This window comes from Salvia miltiorrhiza, chromosome 3 (genome assembly GCF_028751815.1).
Source record: "Salvia miltiorrhiza cultivar Shanhuang (shh) chromosome 3, IMPLAD_Smil_shh, whole genome shotgun sequence".
NCBI lineage: Eukaryota > Viridiplantae > Streptophyta > Magnoliopsida > Lamiales > Lamiaceae > Salvia > Salvia miltiorrhiza.
In genome coordinates, this window is record NC_080389.1 from 37472961 (window position 1) to 37495966 (window position 23006).

Here is a 23006-nt window from a genome sequence, read left to right on the forward strand (position 1 = left end):
TATCTCATATCATCAACTCTACTTCTTTCTTCCATCGGTTTCTCTTTCTCAGCAAAAGTCTAAGGGAACATTGCATCAACCTTAGAACAAATTCTCATAACTCACAAGTCATAAAACTCTTACTCAACATCATACTATTTCCTCAATTCTCATATCTCAACATCAGAGACACATTTCATGTCTATCATCGTAATCATCAGCTCAAAACTCTACTCAAGCATAAAGATTCTCTGGTCATCGTCGTATAGACCTATAAGAAAAATTTCTCTCTCGAGAACTCTTACATAATGCAGGGCATAACGGAAATAAAGCATCCCGTAACACTATGCCGTTTCAACTTCCGTACTAGTCGTCATCTCAGTCTACTATCGTGGAAATCGTCATATGTTCTAATCCGTCATCTCGATCTCCTTGAATCTGCTATTGCCTATTCTGGCTTAGCATCACTTCTTCTCATCCTCGAAATGGTTAGCTTTCTTCATACATGGCTAACATATGAAAAATCCATAATCGGACAGTTGCTCGTCCCGTAATAAAATTCTACGACTTCTCCCATAACTCGTGTTTTCTCCCAAACACTCTTCTTATTACGCCATCCTAGTTACCTAAACCTTCCTAACTCTTGTCGGATGTGGTAGGGACTAGGATGTATTGAATAAAAATGTCTGATCTTGAACAAGACGAGCTCAATTAATGGAATAATTCCATAATAGCCAGTGCTATCTCAAGGATAATGAAGAAGTTACAATCAAAGGAAGATCAAAGGCTAGAACAGAAACTCAGATAAAAACTGAGATATAACATGATGGGGGTAAACCAATACTGGAAGTAGAATCAATCCACTAAGTGGAAAAATGAATAAATTGTCCACCGTTAAAACAAGGGATAAAGATTTCCAACTAGGGATAAAGATTTCCAACACAAACGGTTCAGGCTTCGAACACAGTGGATCTGCTCAATAGCAAATAGTTCATCTCATGTAGGAGTTCAAATGGATGCAGAAAAATCTCCAAAACGACCAAGCGGGATAGGGACTCATTAAGTCTACTCTCGTAATTACTCTAGCGATAATAAACGCGATCCCGGTGAAAGTACCTCCATTACGAAGTACAATTGGTCAAAAGCATCTATGCATCCTATAAGATCTCCATAATACGTTCGCCCTAGTAGGGTCGTATCTATAAATCGCGATGAAAACTCTAACTCTTATCGCATTATCTCAACTATCTCTCTCTCTGCTTCTCTTCTTCATCTTCTTCTCGATTTATGTTCCTTCCGTTCCTTCTTCTTCTCGGAGGTATACTATAAAGGGAAAAGAATTATATCTATCGTCTTCAAAACTAGCCGTTCGTCAAAACAAAATACTAATTCTCCTCTTCTTACTTCGCTTCTATATCTCATAAATGATCTCAAAATACAAGTTCTATTTTCTCTACTCAAATATACGTCTCAACTCGACGCTATATCTTTCATATAGAATTCCCATGGCTCTCGTCATCTCTATCGTTCATCTATCATCCTGCATCTAATCATCAATCTCAAAATTCTAAAGTGACATCTAGCTCTCCAGTCATCAACGTCATCTCTATGTAATAGGGAAAACTTGCCTCTCCTTTGAGGTCTTACTCAAGAACGAAGGTTCCTTGTTCAAAACGCCCTATACTATAATGATACTCTCGCTTATGCAAGCATCATAGGGACTAAACGTCATATAGGTTCTTTACTATGCTTCTAGCTATGTTCATTAGCTATGCATCACTATAGATATATCTACACATCTCTAGATAGTCTCAGTCGTCATCTATCAATCTTCCATCTCGTCTTCGTTATCGCCATCATCTAATATCCTACTCCCAGCATCATCAGTCGGTGCATCCTCACTCGGCTCTGTCTCTTTTCCCTCGTACTCTTCTACGATCCGATACACACTATCATCGATCGGCTCATCCTTGACATTTGTGTCATCCTCGTCCGGGATGTACTCCTCGAACCATCGCTGCATCGCTATCTCAATATAACTCGGCATCTCATCTTCATTTGGTACGGCGGAGTATCGGCTATACTAGCTTCAACATCTCTCCTCATCTTCCACATCAACTTTCTCACATCAGAATTCATCATCTCAACAATTCCGTCATCAAAACAACACATAACTCATTAGTGCATCAAACTCAACTTCTCATCAGAACAACAATATGAAACAACATCGAACTCTTACCTCGTTAAGCCGGAGGAGATGGGATGCTGGGGTTTCGTTTCAAAAGGAACTCTTACTCAAACTAGTCTAAGAACTCAAATTAGACTAGTACTCAATCAAGCAATTAACTCAGAGCAGACGACCTGCTCTGATACCACTCTGTCGCAGCCCGATTCCCAAACACTAGTGGGGTACGAGTATCGATACGACTAAAATACATGAATAAAGGACATCACGACTGAACTGAACATCGGCGCGGAAGCTTACATCAAAACATGCTAAGGCAAGACATTATAAATCGACTCAAGGGTATAAATATCAACGATGATATAACTTCTTGACTATCAGGAATTTCAAGAAGAAAAACAAAGTAGGTACATCTTATTTTCCATAAGGAAGTATAATATCAAGAGTGCCGCAGCAAAAGGCGTATCAATTATATGTATGAAGACATATAATTGCGAGTATATTGCTTGATTTGAAAGGATTAGTGTATCATCTCACTAAGGTTTCATCATCATAAAAAGGAAATCAAGGTACATCGTCCTTAAGACTCTAACATCAAGGAAAACAGCAAGGAAACTTCATCAACGAAATAGTCCCCACCAGCACCAGTCCAATCTCGCTCCGGAGCTTAGCCTGCACATTTAAAAATATATGCAGGGCGTGAGTAATAATACTCAGTGGGCAAACGCCGAAGAAAACATCAAAGGTGCTCTTAGAGCTATATGTTTGAAACTTGCCATAACAGCAGCAAAACACAGAATTAAGTTAGCATCAAAGAATCTGTGCATGTAGTTTTCATAATCATAGCATCATAAAGAAACGATAGCGCTATCAAAGTATTCATCATGCATGTACCACATCTACAACTTATCATTTTATCGGTACTGAGAAGTAGGCCTCCCTCTCAAGTACCGTGACTGGCCGACCCGAAGACGGCTCACAGTCACCTCTGTGTACACAACCCCGCTTGCGGCAGGATCCGAATTCGTCTCATCAGTAGAGGGTAACATACAAGCTCAACATTAAAATTGGCAAGTCAAACAGTTCTTAAACATCATTTAACTCAAAATTTGATAAACTCGTAAATATCATCATTTTATTTCAGGAAGCTCATATGATAAACATATACTCAAAATATTGCCCACCTGGAGTCCTTCGCTTAAGCTCGGATAGGAACAGGTGACTTACTTCTTTGTCTCGTTTGGGTCTTCAGGAATCATCAACATCATCACGAAAGTTCATGTGATAAAACAAATCTCAGTTAGAACTCATACCAAAATCCAACTCATCTCAATTAATGACTTCTCGCTCAACGTCTAATTACCCAGTAAAACTAAATCCCTAGGTATACTCAACTTCTAAGGATTCTCACGTCTTATTCTCGATTTAACTCTCAACTCGGACCATACTCAACAAACAAGCACATACAAACATATAAGCATACAACTCACATATAAACAATCGTAAGTTAACTCGGAGACCAGAGCAGAGGAATGCTCAGTGGTCAGAGTAGAAAAACTCAGCAGAGCGGAGCGGAGAAGCTCGGCAGAACAGCGGAAAAATACTCGCCAGGGCAGCGAAATCATGAACTCTCTGGCATAGCAGCAGAGAAATGCCAGAGGAATGGCGAACTCTTTGTCGCCAGAGGAATCAAACGTCAGAGGACTCGATCGTCAGAGGATTCGACATCAGAGGAATCAGACATCAGAGGACTCGATTGTCAGAGGACTGACGAACTCTCTGTCATACCAGAGGAATGACTTCTCAGGTCAGGGCAGAGAAATGAACTCGCTGGCAAAGCAGCGGAGACAATGAACTCTCTGGCACCAGCGGGGAAAATGACTTCTCTGGCACCAGCGGGGAAAATGACTTCTCTGGCACCAGCGGAAAACGACTTCTCTGGCATGCCAGCGGGAAAACGACTTCTCTGGCATGCCAGCGGGAAAACGATTTCTCGGTTCCGAGAAATCAAACATCAGAGGAATCCAAAAAGCCAGAGCAGTGGAATGACTTCTCGGCTGAGTAAAGCAAGACTCAAGACAGAACGACGCAGTCAAGAGCAACTCTAAACTTCATCAACTTTTTATTCTCAAAAATCATCAGACACTCTCAAACATCAAAGTACTTATCATGCTTCATCATAACTCACTCACGAACTCTTTAACTCTAATATCATCAGAAACACGTAACTCTTTTCATTCGTCCTTACTCAATCATCAAAACATCATTCAAGACATAAATCACAGATTTTTCCCAAATTCTTACGTCGAACTAAATTTTGTAAAAACTCATATCTCAAGACTCAGTTTTTCAAAACACATCTTAAACATCTCAAATCATCACATATAACACATTACTCACCCCAGTTTTCGAAAAGAACCAGAAAGATTTTTAAAAGGGCATGAACCCTAATTTTCGTAAATGAAGAAAAAGGCGGTGGGGGAGTTCCTCATGCTTCAAACATCTTAATACTCACATAAATCACCACATACTTCTCACAACAAGTCTAGATCTAAAAGATTAAGACACTTACTCAAGCAGTTTCGAGAAAAGGAAAACTTCTCTCTATTCTTCAAGCATCAAACTCTACTAAACTTCTTGAATCAAGAGTAGAAAGTGTTTATGGACTAGATTTAGTGGAGGATTTCATCATAGATATGTCTGTAACAGCTTGAGCTTCGTCTCCAATGGCGGAGAGAGGAATTGGCGTAAGGGAGAGAGAAGGAGTTGAAGAGTCGGAAATGATGGGAATGACCGAAAGAGAGAAACTCTTCGGTTTTAGCAAGATTCTTATTCCCTTTGGATAAGTAGCATTAAATGCTCAATAGTATCTTGTCTCTCCTTTAGTGGCAAGTCTCGTCCGCCAATTTCCACATGTGGGAAAATGAATTAAAATATTGGTGGTGAGTATAGGAATGTGGGCGGTAAAATCAACACATATGCTAAGTTTTCGAAAATCATACTGACTCAAATAACATAAGTGCGCACATAACATATAAATCACATAACGTCAAACAATTTACTCACAAAATTGTCACGTTAAAACGGACCATCACTCGTCATTAATCTAATTGTCATTCTAGCTTAATCCTTTTTATAGTGATTCTAAATCACTACCTCAACTCTATCTCTCGTCTTTCATCTCATCTTGTCTCAAAATTAATCAACGTCTCCATCTCATAACTCTATAATCTCGCATCTCGACATCTCAGTACTCTTAGTAGTGTTTAAAACACTATCTCTTATCATAAGGAAAGGTACGGGGTGTTACACAAGATGACCTTTACTTGTCCCTTTGGGATATTTGCGTATAGAGGATGCCATTTGGTTTATGTAATGTCTCGGGCACGTTTCAGAGGTGTATGATGAGTATTTTCTCAGATCTTCTTGAGACATGCATTGAGATATTCCTGGACGATTTTATCGTGTTTGGTAAAATATTTGATTATTGTCTTGAGAACTTGAAGATGGTACTAAATAGGTGCGTGGAGAAAAGCTTAGTATTAAATTATGAGAAGTGTCACTTCATGGTCACGGAAGGCATTGTTCTTGGGCATGTGGTTTCTGAAAGAGGGATTGAGGTAGATAAAGCTAATGTGAATATCATCGCCAAATTGCCATACCCAACTTCAATCAAGCAACTACGTGGTTTTCTTGGGCATACTGGGTTCTATAGGAGGTTTATCAAGGATTTTTTCAAAATTACACAAACGATGATCCGCCTTTTACAGAATGGCGTGGAGTAGGTTTTCAATAATGAGTGCAAGTAGGAGTTTGAAACATCGAAGAACAACTTGGTCATAGCACCCGTAATCCAGCCATCGGACTGTGGCATGCCGTTTGAGGTGATGTGTGATGCAAGTGGCTGTGCAGTTGGAGTTTTTCTTGGGTAGAAGAGAGGTAAGGAAAGTCATGTTATATACTATGCCTCTAAGACACTCAATGGAGCTCAGTGCAACTATACCACCACACAAAAAGAGCTCTTAGCCGTGGTCTTTGCCTTTGAAAATTTTGATCTTATCTCATCGGGGCAAGACAATTGTTTATACAGATCACACGACATTGCGGTATGTCATAGCCAACAAGGAGTCTAAGCCTAGAATTTTACGGTGGATACTACTTCAAGAGTTCGATGTGGAGATTAAAGACAAGAGTGGATCCCAGAACAACGTGGCTGATCATTTGAGCAGAATCATTAAGGTTGAGGATGCTGTCCCTATTTCAGATTCATTTTCAGATGAACACTTATATCATGCCCAGGATGCCAGGAGAATAGAGCCATGGTATGCCGACATAGTCAACTACAAGACCTCGGGGGAATTTCCTCTTGGGCTCAGTGTATATCAGGGGAACAAGATCAAGTTTGAATGCAGGGCATATGTATGGGATGAGCTATATTTGTGGAAGAAGTGCTTAGACCAGATCCCAAGGAGATGTATTCCAGAATGGGAAGCTAAAGATATTCTTGACCATTGCCATGCCAAATAATGTGGAGGACACTTTGGACATAAGAGGCCAACACGTAAAATTCTGAATTGTGGGTTGTACTGGCCCACAATATTCAAGGATGCTTATAAGATATGCAAGGAATGCGAGCAGTGTCAAAGGGAGAGCAACATCACTCGGAGGAATGAAATGCCCATATTACCCGTAAAGATATTTGACATATGAGGCATAGATTTCATGGGGCCCTTGCCCTCATCAAAAGGAAATCAGTACATCCTGTTGGCTATGGATTATGTGTCCAAATGGGTGGAAGCAAAAGCATCGACAACCAATGATTCGAAAGTGATGGCTCTTTCCAAAGAGAGATTGAAGAGAACGCATAACCAGCTCATCAAGGTCAAGACGTTTGAACATGGGCAGAAGGTTCTACTTTATCAATCGAGGTTCAAACTCATGTTCGGAAAGCTATCAAGAAAATGGATTGGGCCTTATGAAGTGCAAGCCCAATATCTGAATGGAGCAGTGAAGATCAAAGATTTCCAATTCGGGAGCATTTTTAAGGTGAATGATCAACGTTTGAAGGCCTATTATGGGCAAGAGATTGAGGATGATCTAGAAGCACTGAAGCTTCTTGATCAAGAGCCAAATTGAAGAAAGAAAAAACGTCGTGCTCACGACGAAAACTAGAGCGATGGCCAGGAGGCAACTTGGTATTCTATTGATTTCTTTCGTTTCTAGTGTTTTGTTTTTCTTTTGTTTTGTTTTGGTACGCGGAGAAGGTTTTTTATTTTTGGTGTGCAGGGAAGGATAGGTAGTCAAGAGGAAAGAAGGAGAAAAGACGTGTGTGTAGAAAAATGAGCGTGTGGGCTAGGTGACATCAGCAGATAAGGTATAACCGCCAATTTTCAAACTGATGGACGTGTCATGTTAGTTTTGAAAAAGTAACTGACACGACCTGCCCGCTACCCTTCCCTTCCCCACGCCAGCCATCATTGCCATCGCACGAGGTCATTCTAGTGGAATAAGTTAACCCAAGTCGTCTTACAAGGAAGGCTAAATAGGGCGACTAATCATGTTACGCACAGAAAACAATAAAATCCTAACACTCTAAACAAAAGCTGAGTCTGTCACTCTTAACCTTATTAACTAATACAAAAATAAAGAAAGCAAGTAAATTTACATAGACGATAATTCAAACAAGTTAAATAAAAACATTGATAAAAGCATATAACTAGGGATGTAAAAAAATAATCATTCATATATTTAAATCCTATTATTAAATTGGTATTTTATTAAAGGAGGAAAAAAAAAAGAAAAAAGAAAAGAAGAGAAAACCTAGGAAAAACCATTGAAAGCACAAGAGAGCAGACTAAGGGCCGAGCCTCATTAAAACCTGTTTAAGTAAAACCCAACAAGGGAAACCTTAAAGAGGAAAAAGAGTGCTCGTCTAGAGGACCTAGTGTTCATAAGCGGAGTTAGCATTATTTTAGAAGTTCCGGCCTCACCATCACCCCTAAATAATCCCGGCTCACAAACGCAGAAAAGACAAAAAACGTCAACGAGAAGACTAACACCAGTACCAAAGCGCACAAAAAAGAGAATTAACAAAACATGCCCAACAAAAAACGAAGCAAAAACGCAGAAAAAGAGACCAAAAAAGAAACAAAAACTCAGGGACCAGCCACCCCGAAAGGCCACCAGAAGCTCAATCAAAATTTTCCTCAAAGAGTATGCAAAGGCCACCAAAAGCTCGATCAACATCTTCCTCAAAGAGAAAGCAAAGGCCAAGGCAGCTAACGAGACGGCATTCTAAAAAGTATGCTCGTAAAAGAGCCGGAAACAACGCATCACCGACCAAAGCTCGTTGTCCGAAGAAAATCCCCACCGATGAAGAGAGAACACCTCCATCGTAGGGCCACCAGCAAGGCAAACCCGCATCAGCCTCAATCCCGAGCGCACCCGAAGATTGAAAAAAGACTAAGCGATCGCCCCAAAACTCCACATACCGCAAACACCATCCAGATGCAAACTCCAGCGCGACGCAAACCAAATGTTCGAAGAAAGTACCAGCTCGGCAAAGCAGCACTTAAAGCAATCATTCTCACCGCTTGGAGCATTAAGAATCGGAAGGACAATTCTATTCTCCAGCCTAACCACAGCGCTGGAGCCAAACCCCTGACAGAGAAACTCACGCCACACAAACCTCCTCCGCCCACCACCTGTTCGTAGAAAGTCCTCGACCAGAAAACACCCCCAAACGAAGGCATTGTAGCCCGACTTCAGCCCGACGAGGACAGCACAACAGGAGCCAAAAACGTTAGACGCTAGAAGACCCCTCAACTCCCCTCCTCTCCAAAAACCCCAACGCTCCATAAGCTCTGCACTCCAAATATTAGTATAAAACTCCTCGACCATGATGAGTAAAGCCCACCTCCAATCAACGAAGTCAGACTCACAACCAAAACAGACATTACATCGAGACAAAGCCAGCTGAAAATTAAAGAGCAACAGATCGCCCTCACTCCTTTCATCAAACCAAGTCCTAAAGTTAGCACACCAAGCGTTTGTAAAAAAGTCTTCAGCAAACCTGAATAAAGCACCCACCCCAAAACTAAGGCATTGAAGCCAAATTCCAGCCCAACAATGACAGTACAACTGGAACCAACAAAAAACAAGCCACCGCCTGCTGACAGATCTCCAAACGTGGGTCCTATCGCAAACGCTACACTTTTTGTCGAACATGACTATGGACCGAAAGATCTCTAATCACCGCTTCCCTGATGATATCAATAGAGTGCGTCCACCAGCCTTGAGGAGTATGCGGACTAGCCATGATATCAGCAGGGGAGTTTCCTTCCCGATATATATGAGAAATACGGAATTCCATATTCTCCAGCATGGCGAGAGCCCGATTCCAAATAGCCGCAAAGCGCCAAGGAACTCTGCACGATTTAGTAGATAAAATATGAACGATATAAGAGGAGTACGCTTCAAACCAAATTTTTTGCCAACCATTGGAAGACGCAAACTCGATAGCAGAAATCAAGCCAAGGAGTTCAGCCTCAAACGCAAAACCGTTACCCCCTTCAATATGGAAACAACCTCGCACCATGCCTCTCCAGTCTCTGAACACCCCACCTGCACAAATACGTCATGGTGTGCCGATGGCAGAGCTGTCAGTGTTAGCTTTGATCCAAGAAAATGCAGGAGGAGACCAGTAAACAGAATCGAACTTCGGGGGTGGCTGCTGACGAATGCTAATACCCAACTGCCGAGTGACCAGGTAATCCTCCCATTTATTATTCATATGGCCCAGACGCGGGAAAGCTTTGTCCACCTCCAAAAACGTAGACTTTATGGAAACAAGAATGGTCCTAAAATTGAAGTTCACACCCTCGAAGTGACTTTGATTCCGAGCAGACCAAATCATCCAAATGATCGTAATAACTCCGAGCTTCCAGAAATTCTGAAGCTGCGAACTAAGCTTTATCGTCCAAGAGAACACCAGAAAACTATGAATGTCGCTGCAAGACATGCCATCCGAACGACCAAACCAAGTCAGGAACGAAGACTGTTTAGCCCTATTTCGTGATGATTTTATGAGTTTTCCTGCTGTGCATTCGAGCTCGTTTCGTACCTTTTTGCTCTATATTTCACGTGCTTGATGATCTTTTTGGATGTACTATTGTCGCGTGCAGGATTCGCGAATTGCCGAGCGTTTTGGTATTGTTTCGAGCATGTTTTGGAGTCAGGCTCACGGCCGCCGCCGCCAGGCGGCGGCCGCCGTGGAGACGGCGGCCGCGGCCCCACGGCGCAGGCCGTGCAACCTTGGGAGCAATCTGCGAAGACGGACCACGGCGCCGCCGTGTCACGGCGGACGCCGTCCACGGCGCCGCCGTCTCACGGCGGCCGCCGTCCAGACGCCGGCCGCGGCCCCACGGCGCGGGCCGTACATTTTTTGGAAGAAACCGCGAAGGGGCATCACGGCGGCCGCCGTCCACGGCGCCGCCGTCTCACGGCGGCCGCCGCCCCTGTGCAGATCTGGCAGTTACGGAAATTGCTATAAAATCCGATTTTGAGGGTTTTATTTCACACTTCCGACTCCAGCAGCCTCCACCTGCGATTTTATGCTTTTTCCCATAGTTTAGATAGATAGAAACATTCTAGATACTTGTGGATTCCGCTAGATCGTTGATTTCATTGGATCGATTGTAAGTTTTTCATTTTGATTAGTTAATCTTTACAAGCTTTCTCGTTATTGCATTGCTTAGATAATCGTTGTTCCATGTTCAATTGATGAATCGTTGTTCTTTAATCTCGCCTAGATAATCGTTGTTTTTGATTGATTGATTTATCTAATGCTTTCTAGATTGCTAGTTAAAACCCTAGGTTTCTTAGTTTCCTGCGTTCTTAATCTGCTTCCTTCTCATTCCGCCTAGATAGATTTATATGCTTTCTGTTGATTCTGCATTAGATAATTACAAGCTTATTTAATTACGCGCTAGTTAATCGGAGAGAGTGCCAGACCCAATTACCCGATTAGAGTGTTTAGATTTCTTTTAAGTTTCTTGTGAGCAATACGGTTAGAGCCCTGCTAAGTCTTCCTTGTGAGACGACTTGAGTCACCTTACCACCCTAGGACGACCTCGTATAAATTCGAGTCCATCCGTTAGGTGTTTTTGGATGAGTCAAATTTTGGCGCCGTTGCCGGGGAAGGCTTTAGGCATTTGATTGTGTTGCATTGTTTTCCGTGTTTATTTTTGTTTATTTCTTTTGACTCGGTTATTTTCTCCCTCCGGTGCGTTTGATTTGTTTGTTTGTGTTGTGTATGCAAGGACGTAGAAGCTTGAAGAGAAAGCTTGCACCTTACTACGACAACATTCATCGACCTCGGGAGGTTCTTTCAAGCCTAGAGAAGGAGTCCGAGTCCAGTTCGAGAAGTTTTGTGGAATCACAGTTTCAAGAGAAAAACTGTGAAGAGAGAATTGCTTCCGATCCCATCCTGGAAGCCGTGGAGGAGACGCCTTCAGTGCATTCTGAAGAAGAAAAAGAAGAAGCTCGGCCTAATCCTGACCAAGAAGCAATGGCGGAGCAGAATGTCCAGTACATGGGAGATTTTTCCAGGCCAGTTATTGGGACCACTAGCACTTCTGCGATAGTGCTTCCCACGGCGGTCCGGAATTATAATCTGAAGCCCAATGATTCAAACCTGTTGCCGCTCTTTTATGGGATGCCCAGTGAGGACGCCTTGCAGTTCATCCGTGATTTTTGCACCCAAGTGCAGACCTTCCCACTGCTGGAACTCACCGAGGATCAGTTGAGACTCAAGTGCTTACCCTACGCACTCAAAGACCGGGCGAGAACGTGGTTGCTGTCCCTACCGCCGAACTCCATCACTACATGGGGAGAGGCGTGTGAGAAGTTCATGCTCAAGTACTACCCTAATCACAAGACTCAAGAGATTAGGAGCCAAATAATGAACTTCATGCAAGGAGCTGACGAGCCTCTCCACGAGGCTTGGGAGAGATTCCAAGAGCTCCTCCGCCAGTGCCCACAGCACCAGTTATCACCTGTCATGTTGATGCAGTTCTTTTATGACGGATTGATTCAGACGGCACAGTTTATGGTGGACAGTACAGCAGGGGGCAACATTGCCCGGAAGACAGCTGATGAGCTCAAGGAGATTTTCAACACACTTGCAGCGAGTTCTCAACAGAAATCAGCTAGAGGAAGGAGGGTTGAAGCCAATGCAGTTGCTCCCAACAATGAGCTTCAGAAGCAAGTAGCAGAATTGATGAGGCAAGTTCAGCACCTCAAGATGAACCAGGCAGAAGCCCCACCAGTTCACGCGCCACCAGCAGAAGGATGTGAAATTTGTGGCGATTTTGGTCATGGAACCAACGCGTGCCATCGCATGGGGGGATTCACACCTGAAGGAGAAGCAGAGGTCTATGCTGCTCAGAGCTATCCGGGGAGGCCTCAATTTGAACAGAGGCCTATCTTTAATCAAGGGCAACAAAGCTCCAATTCGGGTTGGAGAGCTCAGCAGCAGAACTACACTCAAGCTTATCAGCAGCAGCAGCCCCCGCAGTATCAGCAGTATCAACAGTTCCCTATGCAACAAAGGAATTTTCAGCAGCAGCAGCAATACCAGAATGCCCCCCAACAGTTTCAGAAGCAAGCTCAATCGCAGAAGCCGTCTCTCGAGGACACCATGCAGTCCTTCATGGAGATGACCAAACAGAACATGGAGTCTCAGAGTGCTACCATCAAGCGCCTCGAGACTACAGTTGGGCAACTAACAGGAGCCCTGAATCAGCTGCAGCAAGAACAGCCGACCGGGAAGTTCCCGAACCAGGACAAACAGCCGCATCAAGCTCATGCCGTTGAGGTAGTCAAGGACAAGGCCCAAATAACCATGGGGAGATGGAGAAGCAAAACTGTGCAGGCAATCAAGGCTACCCAATGCCCCAGTGAGCCATTGCCACCCATCACTGTTGCACGAGACCAACCACCACCCAAGCAAGGAGATCCAGGTAGCTTTATTTTTGATATTAGCTTAGGTGGGGTTGAAAAGGTGTTTGGGATGCTTGATTTAGGCGCGGCAGTTAATTTGATGCCGTTTGATATTTTTGAGAAATTGGGTAATAAAAGGCTGAAATGCACGAATATGAAGATAGAGCTAGCTGACGGCTCTATTAGTAGCCCACGGGGCCTGGTTGAGGATGTTGAGGTTGTTGTGAGGGGAATTAGAGTTTTGGCTGATTTTGTCGTCCTAGATGTGGGAAAAGGGATTAGAAGCGAGAATGGGCATCTCGTGCTACTTGGCCGACCCTTTATGGCTACCACCCATACTCGCATCGATGTGGGTACGGGAACTGTAAGTATGGTAGGGGTAGGTAAAGCGGTAACATTCTCAGTTTTTGATAAAAAACCTACTACCCCCACTTCCTTAATTCAAATCTGCTCTTATGTTGAAACATTTGATGCTTTGGATGAGGATTGTATTGTGCAGGAATTCCTTAATAAGTTTCAGGAGGAGGACGAGATTGTGGAGGAATTCCTTGCTACCTTGCAGGATGAAGCTGACATTGAGCAGGAATCTCTGGATAAGCTGCACGAGGAAGGTGATATTGAGCAAGGTTTTCTGTGTGCCTTGCTCCTAGAAGAGAAGCTTGATGAGGTTGGGTCATTCAATCTCGTGGGATGTGTGGATAGAGGGCCATCCCAGGATACGAGCATGGAGGACTCATTTAGAGGACCCGCAGTTGCAATTCAAGAAGATGTGTTTACAAGGGCGCTAAGGCAGCTGGATCTTCAATCGGATTTTGGTTAAGGGGTTCTCTTAGTCGGGCTAGCGACTTGAAAACTAGCGCTGCATGGGAGGCAACCCATGTTTTCTTGCTTTTTCTTGTTTCGTTTTTTCTTTCGTTTTGTTTGTGTTGTATTTTGTTGCTTCTGCTGTTTGGTGCAGGTTGTTGCGTTGGAGACTGCTTGTTCTTTGGATAAGAGAGAGGCAGACATCGTGGGACACTACAGACTCACTACTGGATCGGTATTTAGGGAAGTTTCCTCTTTCACCTCTTTTTTTTGTTTGCACTGAGGACAGTGCCAGATTTTAAGTGGGGGGGGTGTTTGTTGATCCTATGGGTGCCTTTTTGTTGTGTTTTTGGGCTTTCTTGTGTGGGGCAAATGGTCTCCTTTATCTTGATTGTTGTTTGGCTTCAAGTAATAATGCACACTTTGATGATTTGTTCACAAGTAAATTTCATGCTTTGTGTTGGCTTGGTTGCTATCTTTGTCTCTCAGGCTATGCATATTCCTCTCTTGATGTAAGTTGTTTAATGTTTTGGATGCAACACCCTTATGAGCTATTCTTGACGTGATTTGTCCGGTAGATGCTAGAGGGAGTGTTTTCATTGTGATAGCCTACGATCTTATCCCTTGAGTTTGAATGTTGGTTTGTTGTGAAGTTTTCTATAGCTCTGGGTCTCTGCTCCTCTGACGGTAGTGTTATGAGCATGGAAAACCACGTGAGAACATTTTGGATTACCTCCAAAAGTGTTGATCTCACGAAAGTTGGCCCATCTATTGAGAATGAAATAACATCACCTTGAAAAGAAAGATGTATAAAATTATATTTGGTTTGATTGTTTATCATCTTCAAGGAAAATGGGATTTGATTATAAAGGCAATCACATTAGGGAATTCACCTCTAGCGGAGAATTGGGTCTGATCGGATTGAATTGTATCATGTGGTTGTTGCTTCTTAAAATCTTAACAATGAACATCTCGTGAGGAATGTGAATGGCTAAGAGACTTAGATTGGTTGGAGATGTGAATGGTGATGAAGTTTTCTTGTGAACTATCTTTTGGTGTCGTGACTTTGCTTGAGGACAAGCAAAGGATCAAGTGTGGGGGGGTTGTTTAGCCCTATTTTGTGATGAATCTCTGGGTGTTTACGTGTTATATTGACTTTTATTTTGGTCTCTTTCACTTAAGAGTTGAATGATTTGAGCTTTTGTGCTAATTTTGTTGTCTCAGGATTTTGTGCTCACATTGATTGATATGTGAACAAAATTAAAGTCAGAATTTAGTTGAATGGTCTGAAGAAGAATCAAAGTTCGTCTCGATACGAGTTCGTAGGCGAAAACGGATCTAAAATCCGACTTGAAACGAGGGAGAACGGACCAAAACAAAAACGTTGCGCATTGCAGTCTGCGAAAGGCATACACGGCGGCGCCGTGGCACGGCGGGCGCCGTCCACGGCGGCCGCCGTCCCACGGCGGCCTCCGTCCCTGGGCGGTCTGCAGTTACGTTTTTGAGGGTTTAAAACCCATTTTTTAGGTTTTTGGAGCCGACTCTCGACCAATACAGCCTCCAACTCCATTTTTACTGTATTTTCTTAGAGTTTTGATAGGGAGAAACACATTAGAAACTCTCGGATTACGCTAGATCGTTGTTTCCTTTAATCAATTGTAAGTTCTATCTATTGATTTATCGAATTTTACAAGATTTCTTGGTTGCTCTTTTCCTAGATAATTGAATACATTTTGATAATGATATTTTGCATTGATTTATGCTTTGTTAATCTTATTGCCTAGTTAGTATAGTTAGATTGTTGGTTGATTTGTTAGAGTAATACTCCGTTGAAATTATGTTGCTTTTCGTTTACATGTTCCTTACGATAAATCATGATTAATGTTTGCCATAGATTTGCATGCTTGTTAATTTCTCTTGCCTAGATAATTATTGCTTTATGATTTTGGATTTAATTATTGCTTTCTAGATTGTTAGATTAGAACCCTAGTTCTTTACGTTGTCTTATTGCTTTCTTTGCCTGCTTCCTATCTTTCGCCTAGATAGATTTATATGCTTTATTTTAATTACGCATTAGTTAATCGGAGAGAGAATGTCAGACCCAACCTTCTGATTAGAGTGTTTAGGTTTATTTCCTGTTTTCTGTGCGTAGCATGATCAGAGCCCTGTTTAGCCTTCCTTGAGAGACGACTTGGGTTAGCTTATTACACTAGGACGACCTCGTACGATTGTGAGTCAATCCCTTAGGTGTTTTGGGTTGAGTCAAAGACCACACCGGACGAACTTCAGAACAATTCCAGAGAATATGATCAAGGTTTTCCTCGTCGCTCAAACAAAAGAAACAGTAGTTGGGTGCAATCAAACCTTTCCTGATCATCTGATCCATAGTGGGCATCCGTCGATGAATCACTCTCCAGCACGTAAGAGATCGATGCACTGGAATGAAGTTCTCCCAGATCCACAACCCCCAAGAAACCCGAGGAAAACGTTGGCACCGTGAAGCAAAGGCGAGAGAGGAGGTCACTTCACCATGGACCGAGGGCTTCCATAAACGTGTATCTTCCTCATTACCAATCGGAAGAAGAAGAATATCGCAGACAATACCAGGAAACTCCTCCACAAACTCCGGAGCAAAATGCCAAACACCATCGTAGAAATAGTCAGCCACGATTTGTGAGAGCCGCAACTTGATGAAGCCTGGGATGTTCATTTTATCGGCAATCTTGTACCCAATCCAATCATCATTCCAAAAGTACACGGAATCACTTGCCCCCAGCAAACAATAAGAATCATCAATGAGGTCCGGGACCAAAGATTTAACCTCCCCCTAGATCGAAGAGGCCATCGCCGAGGCACGCGGCCTGCCAAAAACATCCAGATATCTATCTTTCATTAAATCGAAGCCAAAATCTCTTCCCTCGATAAACTTCCAAGCCAACTTCATGAGGAAGGCCTTATTCATCATAGCAAACGAACGTATTCCCAGCCCGCCTTCTACTTTAATCGCACAAACTCTCTCCCAACTCACGGCATGCGGAGGTCGTTTTCTGATGTCACCTGACCAGATGAAGTTCCTGCAAGCCGCATCCAGTTCCTTAATAAGAGATTTAGGCCAACTGTAGATCATCGTAGAATGGACTATAGAGCTCTGTATGACCGACTTCACTAGGCAGATCCGACTTGCCATCGAAAGGTGAAGACCATTCCAGCGAGAGAATTTGTTAATGATGCGATCTTTAATAGCCGCAAGATGAACCCTTCTAGGTTTGCCCACAAACAAGGGCACACCAAGATAAACCATGGGCATCACTCCTGTAGAAAAGCCAAGAGCACGAGATATCTGTCTCTGATAACTTAGGGAAACTCCCTTGCCGAAATAAAGATGTGATTTCTCACGGCTGCAAATCTGACCAGAAAGCGAACCATAAAGTTTAAAGATATCTCTGAGCTCACGCGCATTTTTCATCGAAGCCTTACAAAAAATGAGAATGTCATCTGCATAAAGCAGATGAGTGGGGAAAAGATGACGACGATTCATACGCATCGAGTCAATTTTTCCGGCCTCCACCGCTTTCAGGATCAAGTGACTAAGAACGTTTTCTGCAATGCTGAAGATAATAGGCGAGAGAGGATCCCCTTGCCTCACTCCACGAGAACAAGAAAATTAGCCCCAAAGCTGACCATTATAGAGGATAGAGAGACGCGTCGAAGAGAAAATAGTCGACAACCAGTTCAAAAACATGGGGTCAAATCCCATAGCATTCATCGCGCACCAGATAAACTTCCAACTTATCGTATCGAAGGCTTTTTTGATATCAACTTTACAGGCCATGTTATTTCCTTGACACGAACGTTTCATGCAATTCACTCCCTCCGAACCCAGCAAAATACAGTCATGAATCAGACGACCGCTAATGAAACCAAATTGGTTGGAGGTAACAAATTCAGATGCCACCAAAGAGAGCCTAGACGCCAAGATCTTAGAGAGGATCTTGAAGAAGAAATTCGATAAAATAATAGGCCTCAAATCCGCCACCGAATCCACCACTTCCTTCTTGGGGATAAGAATAAGAGTATTGGAGTTCAACCCCGCAGGAAGATAATTTTTTATAAAGAAAGTACTCACCGCCTTGAGAACATCTTTCTGAATCGTCGTCCAACAATGTTGAAAAAAACTCCCCGAGAAACCATCTGGTCCCGCAGCGCTATCACTAGCAAGGTAAAAAACGGCAGCTTTTATCTCCTCTTCAACAGGGATGCTTGTCAAGAAAACATTCTGTTGCTGAGAAATCTTTTTATTTATGATAGATTGAAGATCCTGAACAGTCACATCAGGAGCCATAGTTTCCGAGAAGAGGCTGGAGAAAAAACCCACAATATGATCAGCGATAGTCTCTTGGTCGAAGACATCAACACCGTCGATCTTCAGATGCGGCAAAATTAGTTGCTTCCTTCTCATCTTGAACCGTTTATGAAAGAAGCTAGTATTTCTATCACCATCGTTAAGCCATTTAACTCGACTTTTTTGCCGCATAAGAGAGTTCTTCTGATTCAAAATAGACCCCAGCCGAGCTTGAACTGCAACTTCAGCGTCAAAGAGGGAATCGGTGTATCCCTCTTGCGCGATCTGAATCTGAATTTCTTCCAGGGAAGAATGTAAACTCCGAATGCCCTCATCAACATTACCAAACACCTGCTTATTTCAGCCTTTAAGAGCCAACTTGAGTCTCTTAAGCTTCAACATGACCGTATAAATCGGACAAGAAATGTCCGTCGGAGCATCCCATGAGTCCTGCACCAATTGCTTGAAATCCGGATGAAGCAACCACATATCAAAAAATTTAAATCTACTGCGATGTGGACCACCACTCTCATGACATTGAAGGACAATAGGCGAATGATCGGAAGAGATTCTATGTAAAACGTGAGTGTTCAGAGAGTCCCACAACGAGGCGAAGTCCTCAGAGAACAAACAACGGTCCAAGACCGACTCCACATGAGAAGGAAGCAGTCTGCGACCACACCAAGTGAAAAAGAGACCTGTCACCTCCGATTCAATAAAACCCGAAGCCGCAATGAAATAACAGAACTCTCTACAGGAAGAGGCATAGGGGATACGATTACTCTTTCGCTCATGCGCACCTTTAACAGCATTAAAATCTCCAATAAAAAAGGTGTTATCAACGATATGCGTCAATAAATCCACCCACAGACGTCGCCTTTCATTCAAAAGATTATCCCCGTGCACGAAAGCAGCTCTAAACTTGCGTGAATACCAGCTACAGTCAATAATGATCGATTGATTAGAAGAGTAAACCAAAGAAACCGAGACCTGGGAAGCAGCAAAGATCCAAATATTTGAGCTCATACCGACACGCGAATTCTGATGTATCGGTACCATATTAATAGAATTCCAAAAGAAAGAAGGAATCTTAGCAAAAGCCGCTTTTGGCTCAATAATACCCAAAAGCATGGGAGAGAATCTGGTACAATGTTCCTGGAGGACTTGACGTGAATCATCGTTAAGTCCTCTCACATTCCATGAGATCACATTCATTGGGAATGGGCAGCATTCAATGAAGATTTCTCTTCATTCTCAACTTCATTAGCCCAACTTTTCGTAGCAATATTAGCCATCGTGCGCAGCTGAGGACTTATCTTGTCATCGACCACAAAATCTCGAGGTTTTCTACCTGCCGCATGCGCAATGCTCAACTGTTCTTTAACAATTTCAATGTTGGGCTTCGTCGCCTGCTTCTGCCGTGTTTTCCCCATCTCCGCAGGTAATTTTTGTCCTTTATTTTTAGAACCAGCCGCAAAATCCCTACTGGAATTCCCCATCGGTTTTGCATTAGACCGCAACACTCTCTTCTCCGGTTATTGCGTAGCCGAATCAATTTTCTGCTGAATTTGTTTGGCCTCTCTTTGCTTCTCCGCAGATTTAATCTCTTGATCCTTTATCCATTGCATTTCCTCCTGTACTAAGGTGGATACAGCCGTTACAAACTGCTTTTCATTCATGTTTTGATTAACAATCACTTGCCCATTCTTATCCTCAACCTCTATTTGCTCGACCTCCTCTGTAGCTTCAATGCTGTCCGTCTTGTTTATCGTACCCCAATCCATTTCCTCTTCAGGAGTTAAGTGATCTCGTATAGAAGGATTGGCAACTGGGGTGTCGAACACCTGCCCCCGCTGTTCTAAGTCATCACCACGTGGAGCAACCGTGCCCTCCGCAGCCGGTGCACCCCCCGTAAGGTCTCTGTTGTCCACGATTTTACTTTTAAGAATCGCCTTCTCCCCCGAAACAACTCCAGAGTTGCTAGCCTTCTCCAACTCTCCCTCCTCAACCAAGCTCGCATCCTGCTCCCTCTCCAGGACCTCAAAAGAATTTTTAGTAATAACTTGCTCTTTGGCTTTGAACTGCTTCGTAGACTTAGCATGAAAAGCTTCTTTCTGAGGTTTATCCAAAAACCGCCCCGAGTCCTTAGCCGCCGGAGCATTAGCTCTTCTGTTCTTAGAACCATCTTCCTCCTCATCTTTCCGCACTTCCTTTTCTTCAGAATTCTTCCTGCATTTATCCGCAGAGTGGCCCACCTTCCTACAAATTCCGCAAAAGTATGGTATGTTTTCATAAACAAACTCAATTTCAAAGGAGGCCGAGCCCCTATTGACCGTTAAGTTATAGACAATGTCCTTCGTAACGTCCATTTCAATGAGGACCCGAGCATAATGTCCAACTGCCCCAAGAAAGGTAGAACCATCAATCTTGATCGGGGTTCCCGCAGAACGAGCTAGACCGGATATAATGTCAGGATGCCAAAGCTCATGTGGCAGGTAATAGATCTGTAGCCAGACTTGAGACAAAGCAGCCGTTTCTTTATAGGGATTAAATAAAGGGACCCATTCTCTAATTTTTAGGATGCCAGTCTTTAACTTCCAGAAGGCTTTCGACTTTGCTTTCGCCAGGTCGCTTTCACCAGAGAAACGGAGTGTGAAAAAACCCTTGCCGAGAGGGATGATTTGCCACGGAGCCGAGATCCCCCATCGTTGTTGCAATTCCTTTTTAATGTCCTCTGCAAACCTAGGGGATTCTCCTTTTTGCAGAATAATTCTAGCGTGTAACGCAAGAGAGAAACGCTTCAACTGTTGATTATAAAGATCGTCAGGAATATCAAAGTGAAGGTGATCGTTTTTCTTGAAAGGGTGAAGGGAGCAGTAATCTTGCGCGAGAACATCCGCAGGTTTGGTCGTAGATTGCTGAACTTTATTTGAGTATGAAACCCTAGGAATAGAAGATTGTTCCTCCGCCGTTTTCATGCTGTCGCTGCTGACGTTCATCAAGGCCGCCGTCTCTTTAGTCATCGTCAGGTCTTGTTGTGCGGTTGTTATCGAAAGATCTTTAGTGGTCCTTTTCTGTGATGGATTGCTTGGGAGTAAAGGAAAGTCTTTGTTGGGATCGAGTTGTTGCGATGAAGAAGCCATAACTGCTGCCCGGAAAGGTGAGCGCCGTCACCTCACCGGCGAAATCACAAGCGAACACAGGAACCCTAGCGCGGGAACCCTAGCGGCGCTCATCCGTAAATTGAAATGACATATATTTAAATCCTAAACAGATCATAAAAAATAATCTAACAATTTAATCTAAGATAATGAACTCATTTTAATAACGCTAATTCTAAAACAATTAATCAGTTATGTAAAGCTAAAGTGATTCAAGAAAACATGATTAAAACTCATATATAAAATAGATCTGCCAAGGAGGCAAATAAAACTTAATAAAATCAAAAAATGAAACATATAACAATGTTAATTCATGATTTATGAGAAACGTGAATTGAAATACTAATCTAAACTAGTGTCCCCTTCTAATTGATCTGAGTTCGATGATCTCTAATCTAAAATTCTAAATAGTAAAAATCCCTTCTCAACTTATTTTGTAAAGTGAACAGCAACTACAAAATCAATTAAATTAAAGAGCAGCAAACTAATAATTAAGTTTAGGTTAACCTTGGGAACCGCGATGATCTCAATTCCTCAAAACTAATTTATGAATTCTGAATTGCAAATCAATACACATAGCCTATTCTCCGTCTGATGTCAAGTATTGGAGTTCTCAAACTAATTGAAATAAGAAATAAAAGTAGGAAAAGTCCGTCTGTTCGGCTGCACCCTCGTTTCACTTTAATATATGCGTGCGGCAAATGAAAAAAAGCTAAAAGAAAAGGTTTCCAAAAATCAGCGGCAGTGGCCGGCCAGTGGGCGCCGCCCAGAGGTGCCTACGACCTCTGGAGGCGGCGGGCACCTGCTCGCGGTGGGCGTCGGGTGCTCGCCACTACTTTACGCAGTCTTTTTGTTTTGATCCGTTCTCACTCGTTTCAAGTTCGATTTTAGATCCGTTTTCGCCCACGAACTCGATCGAGACGAACTTCAATTCTTATTAAGTTCACTTGAGTTAAATCTGTATCCATTTTTGTTTATTAATTAATCAATTCGAGCATAAAATCCTAAGACAACAAAATTAGCACAAAAGCTCAAATTAATTAACTCTTGGGTGCACGAGACCAATATATAAACCAATATCACACTTAAACACCCATAAAACTCATCACAAAATAAGGCTAAACAACCATCATTGAAATTTCAAATAAAAAATGACCTCCCTCTATCTTTCTCCGGTAACTTCCCTTTTCTCCATCTCACTAAAAACCCTAACTTTCTTTCTTTTCTCTTCGACCATGGTAAACACCAGGCCGAAGTTCCCAAAGAAGATTCCCCCGGGCACCACCATCGATATCACCACAACCTCTTCACCACCGAAGACTAGAGGCAAAGGCAAAGGCAAGATGTCAGCCTCTCCTTCCACCAAAACTCCAACTGAACCTGGCCAGAAATTGCCTTCACTGGCAAAACCAGAAGACGTCGAGAATGCCATTGCTAAGGTGACCGAGGAAGCCCCTGCCGTATAACAGCCGAAGACGGGGCCGACCAAAAAGCGGGGAAAGCGCATCAAGGTAGCGGCGATCAAAGAGAAGGG

At 42.9% G+C, this 23006-nt stretch overlaps 1 protein-coding gene across 1 annotated transcript; it reads right to left on the reverse strand.

The window, feature by feature from the left end:
* Window positions 1-19846: 19846 nt before the first annotated feature.
* On the reverse strand, window positions 19847-21334 carry LOC131018743 (uncharacterized). Its single transcript, XM_057947449.1, has one exon. The coding sequence runs from the start codon at window positions 21332-21334 to the stop codon at window positions 19847-19849; it is 1488 nt and encodes a 495-aa protein (XP_057803432.1).
* Between the last annotated feature and the right edge of the window lie 1672 nt (window positions 21335-23006).

Excerpts from the sequence above, each read along its gene's own strand:
- LOC131018743 (XM_057947449.1), bottom strand. The coding sequence starts at position 21,334 with ATGACTAAAGAGACGGCGGCCTTGATGAACGTCAGCAGCGACAGCATG.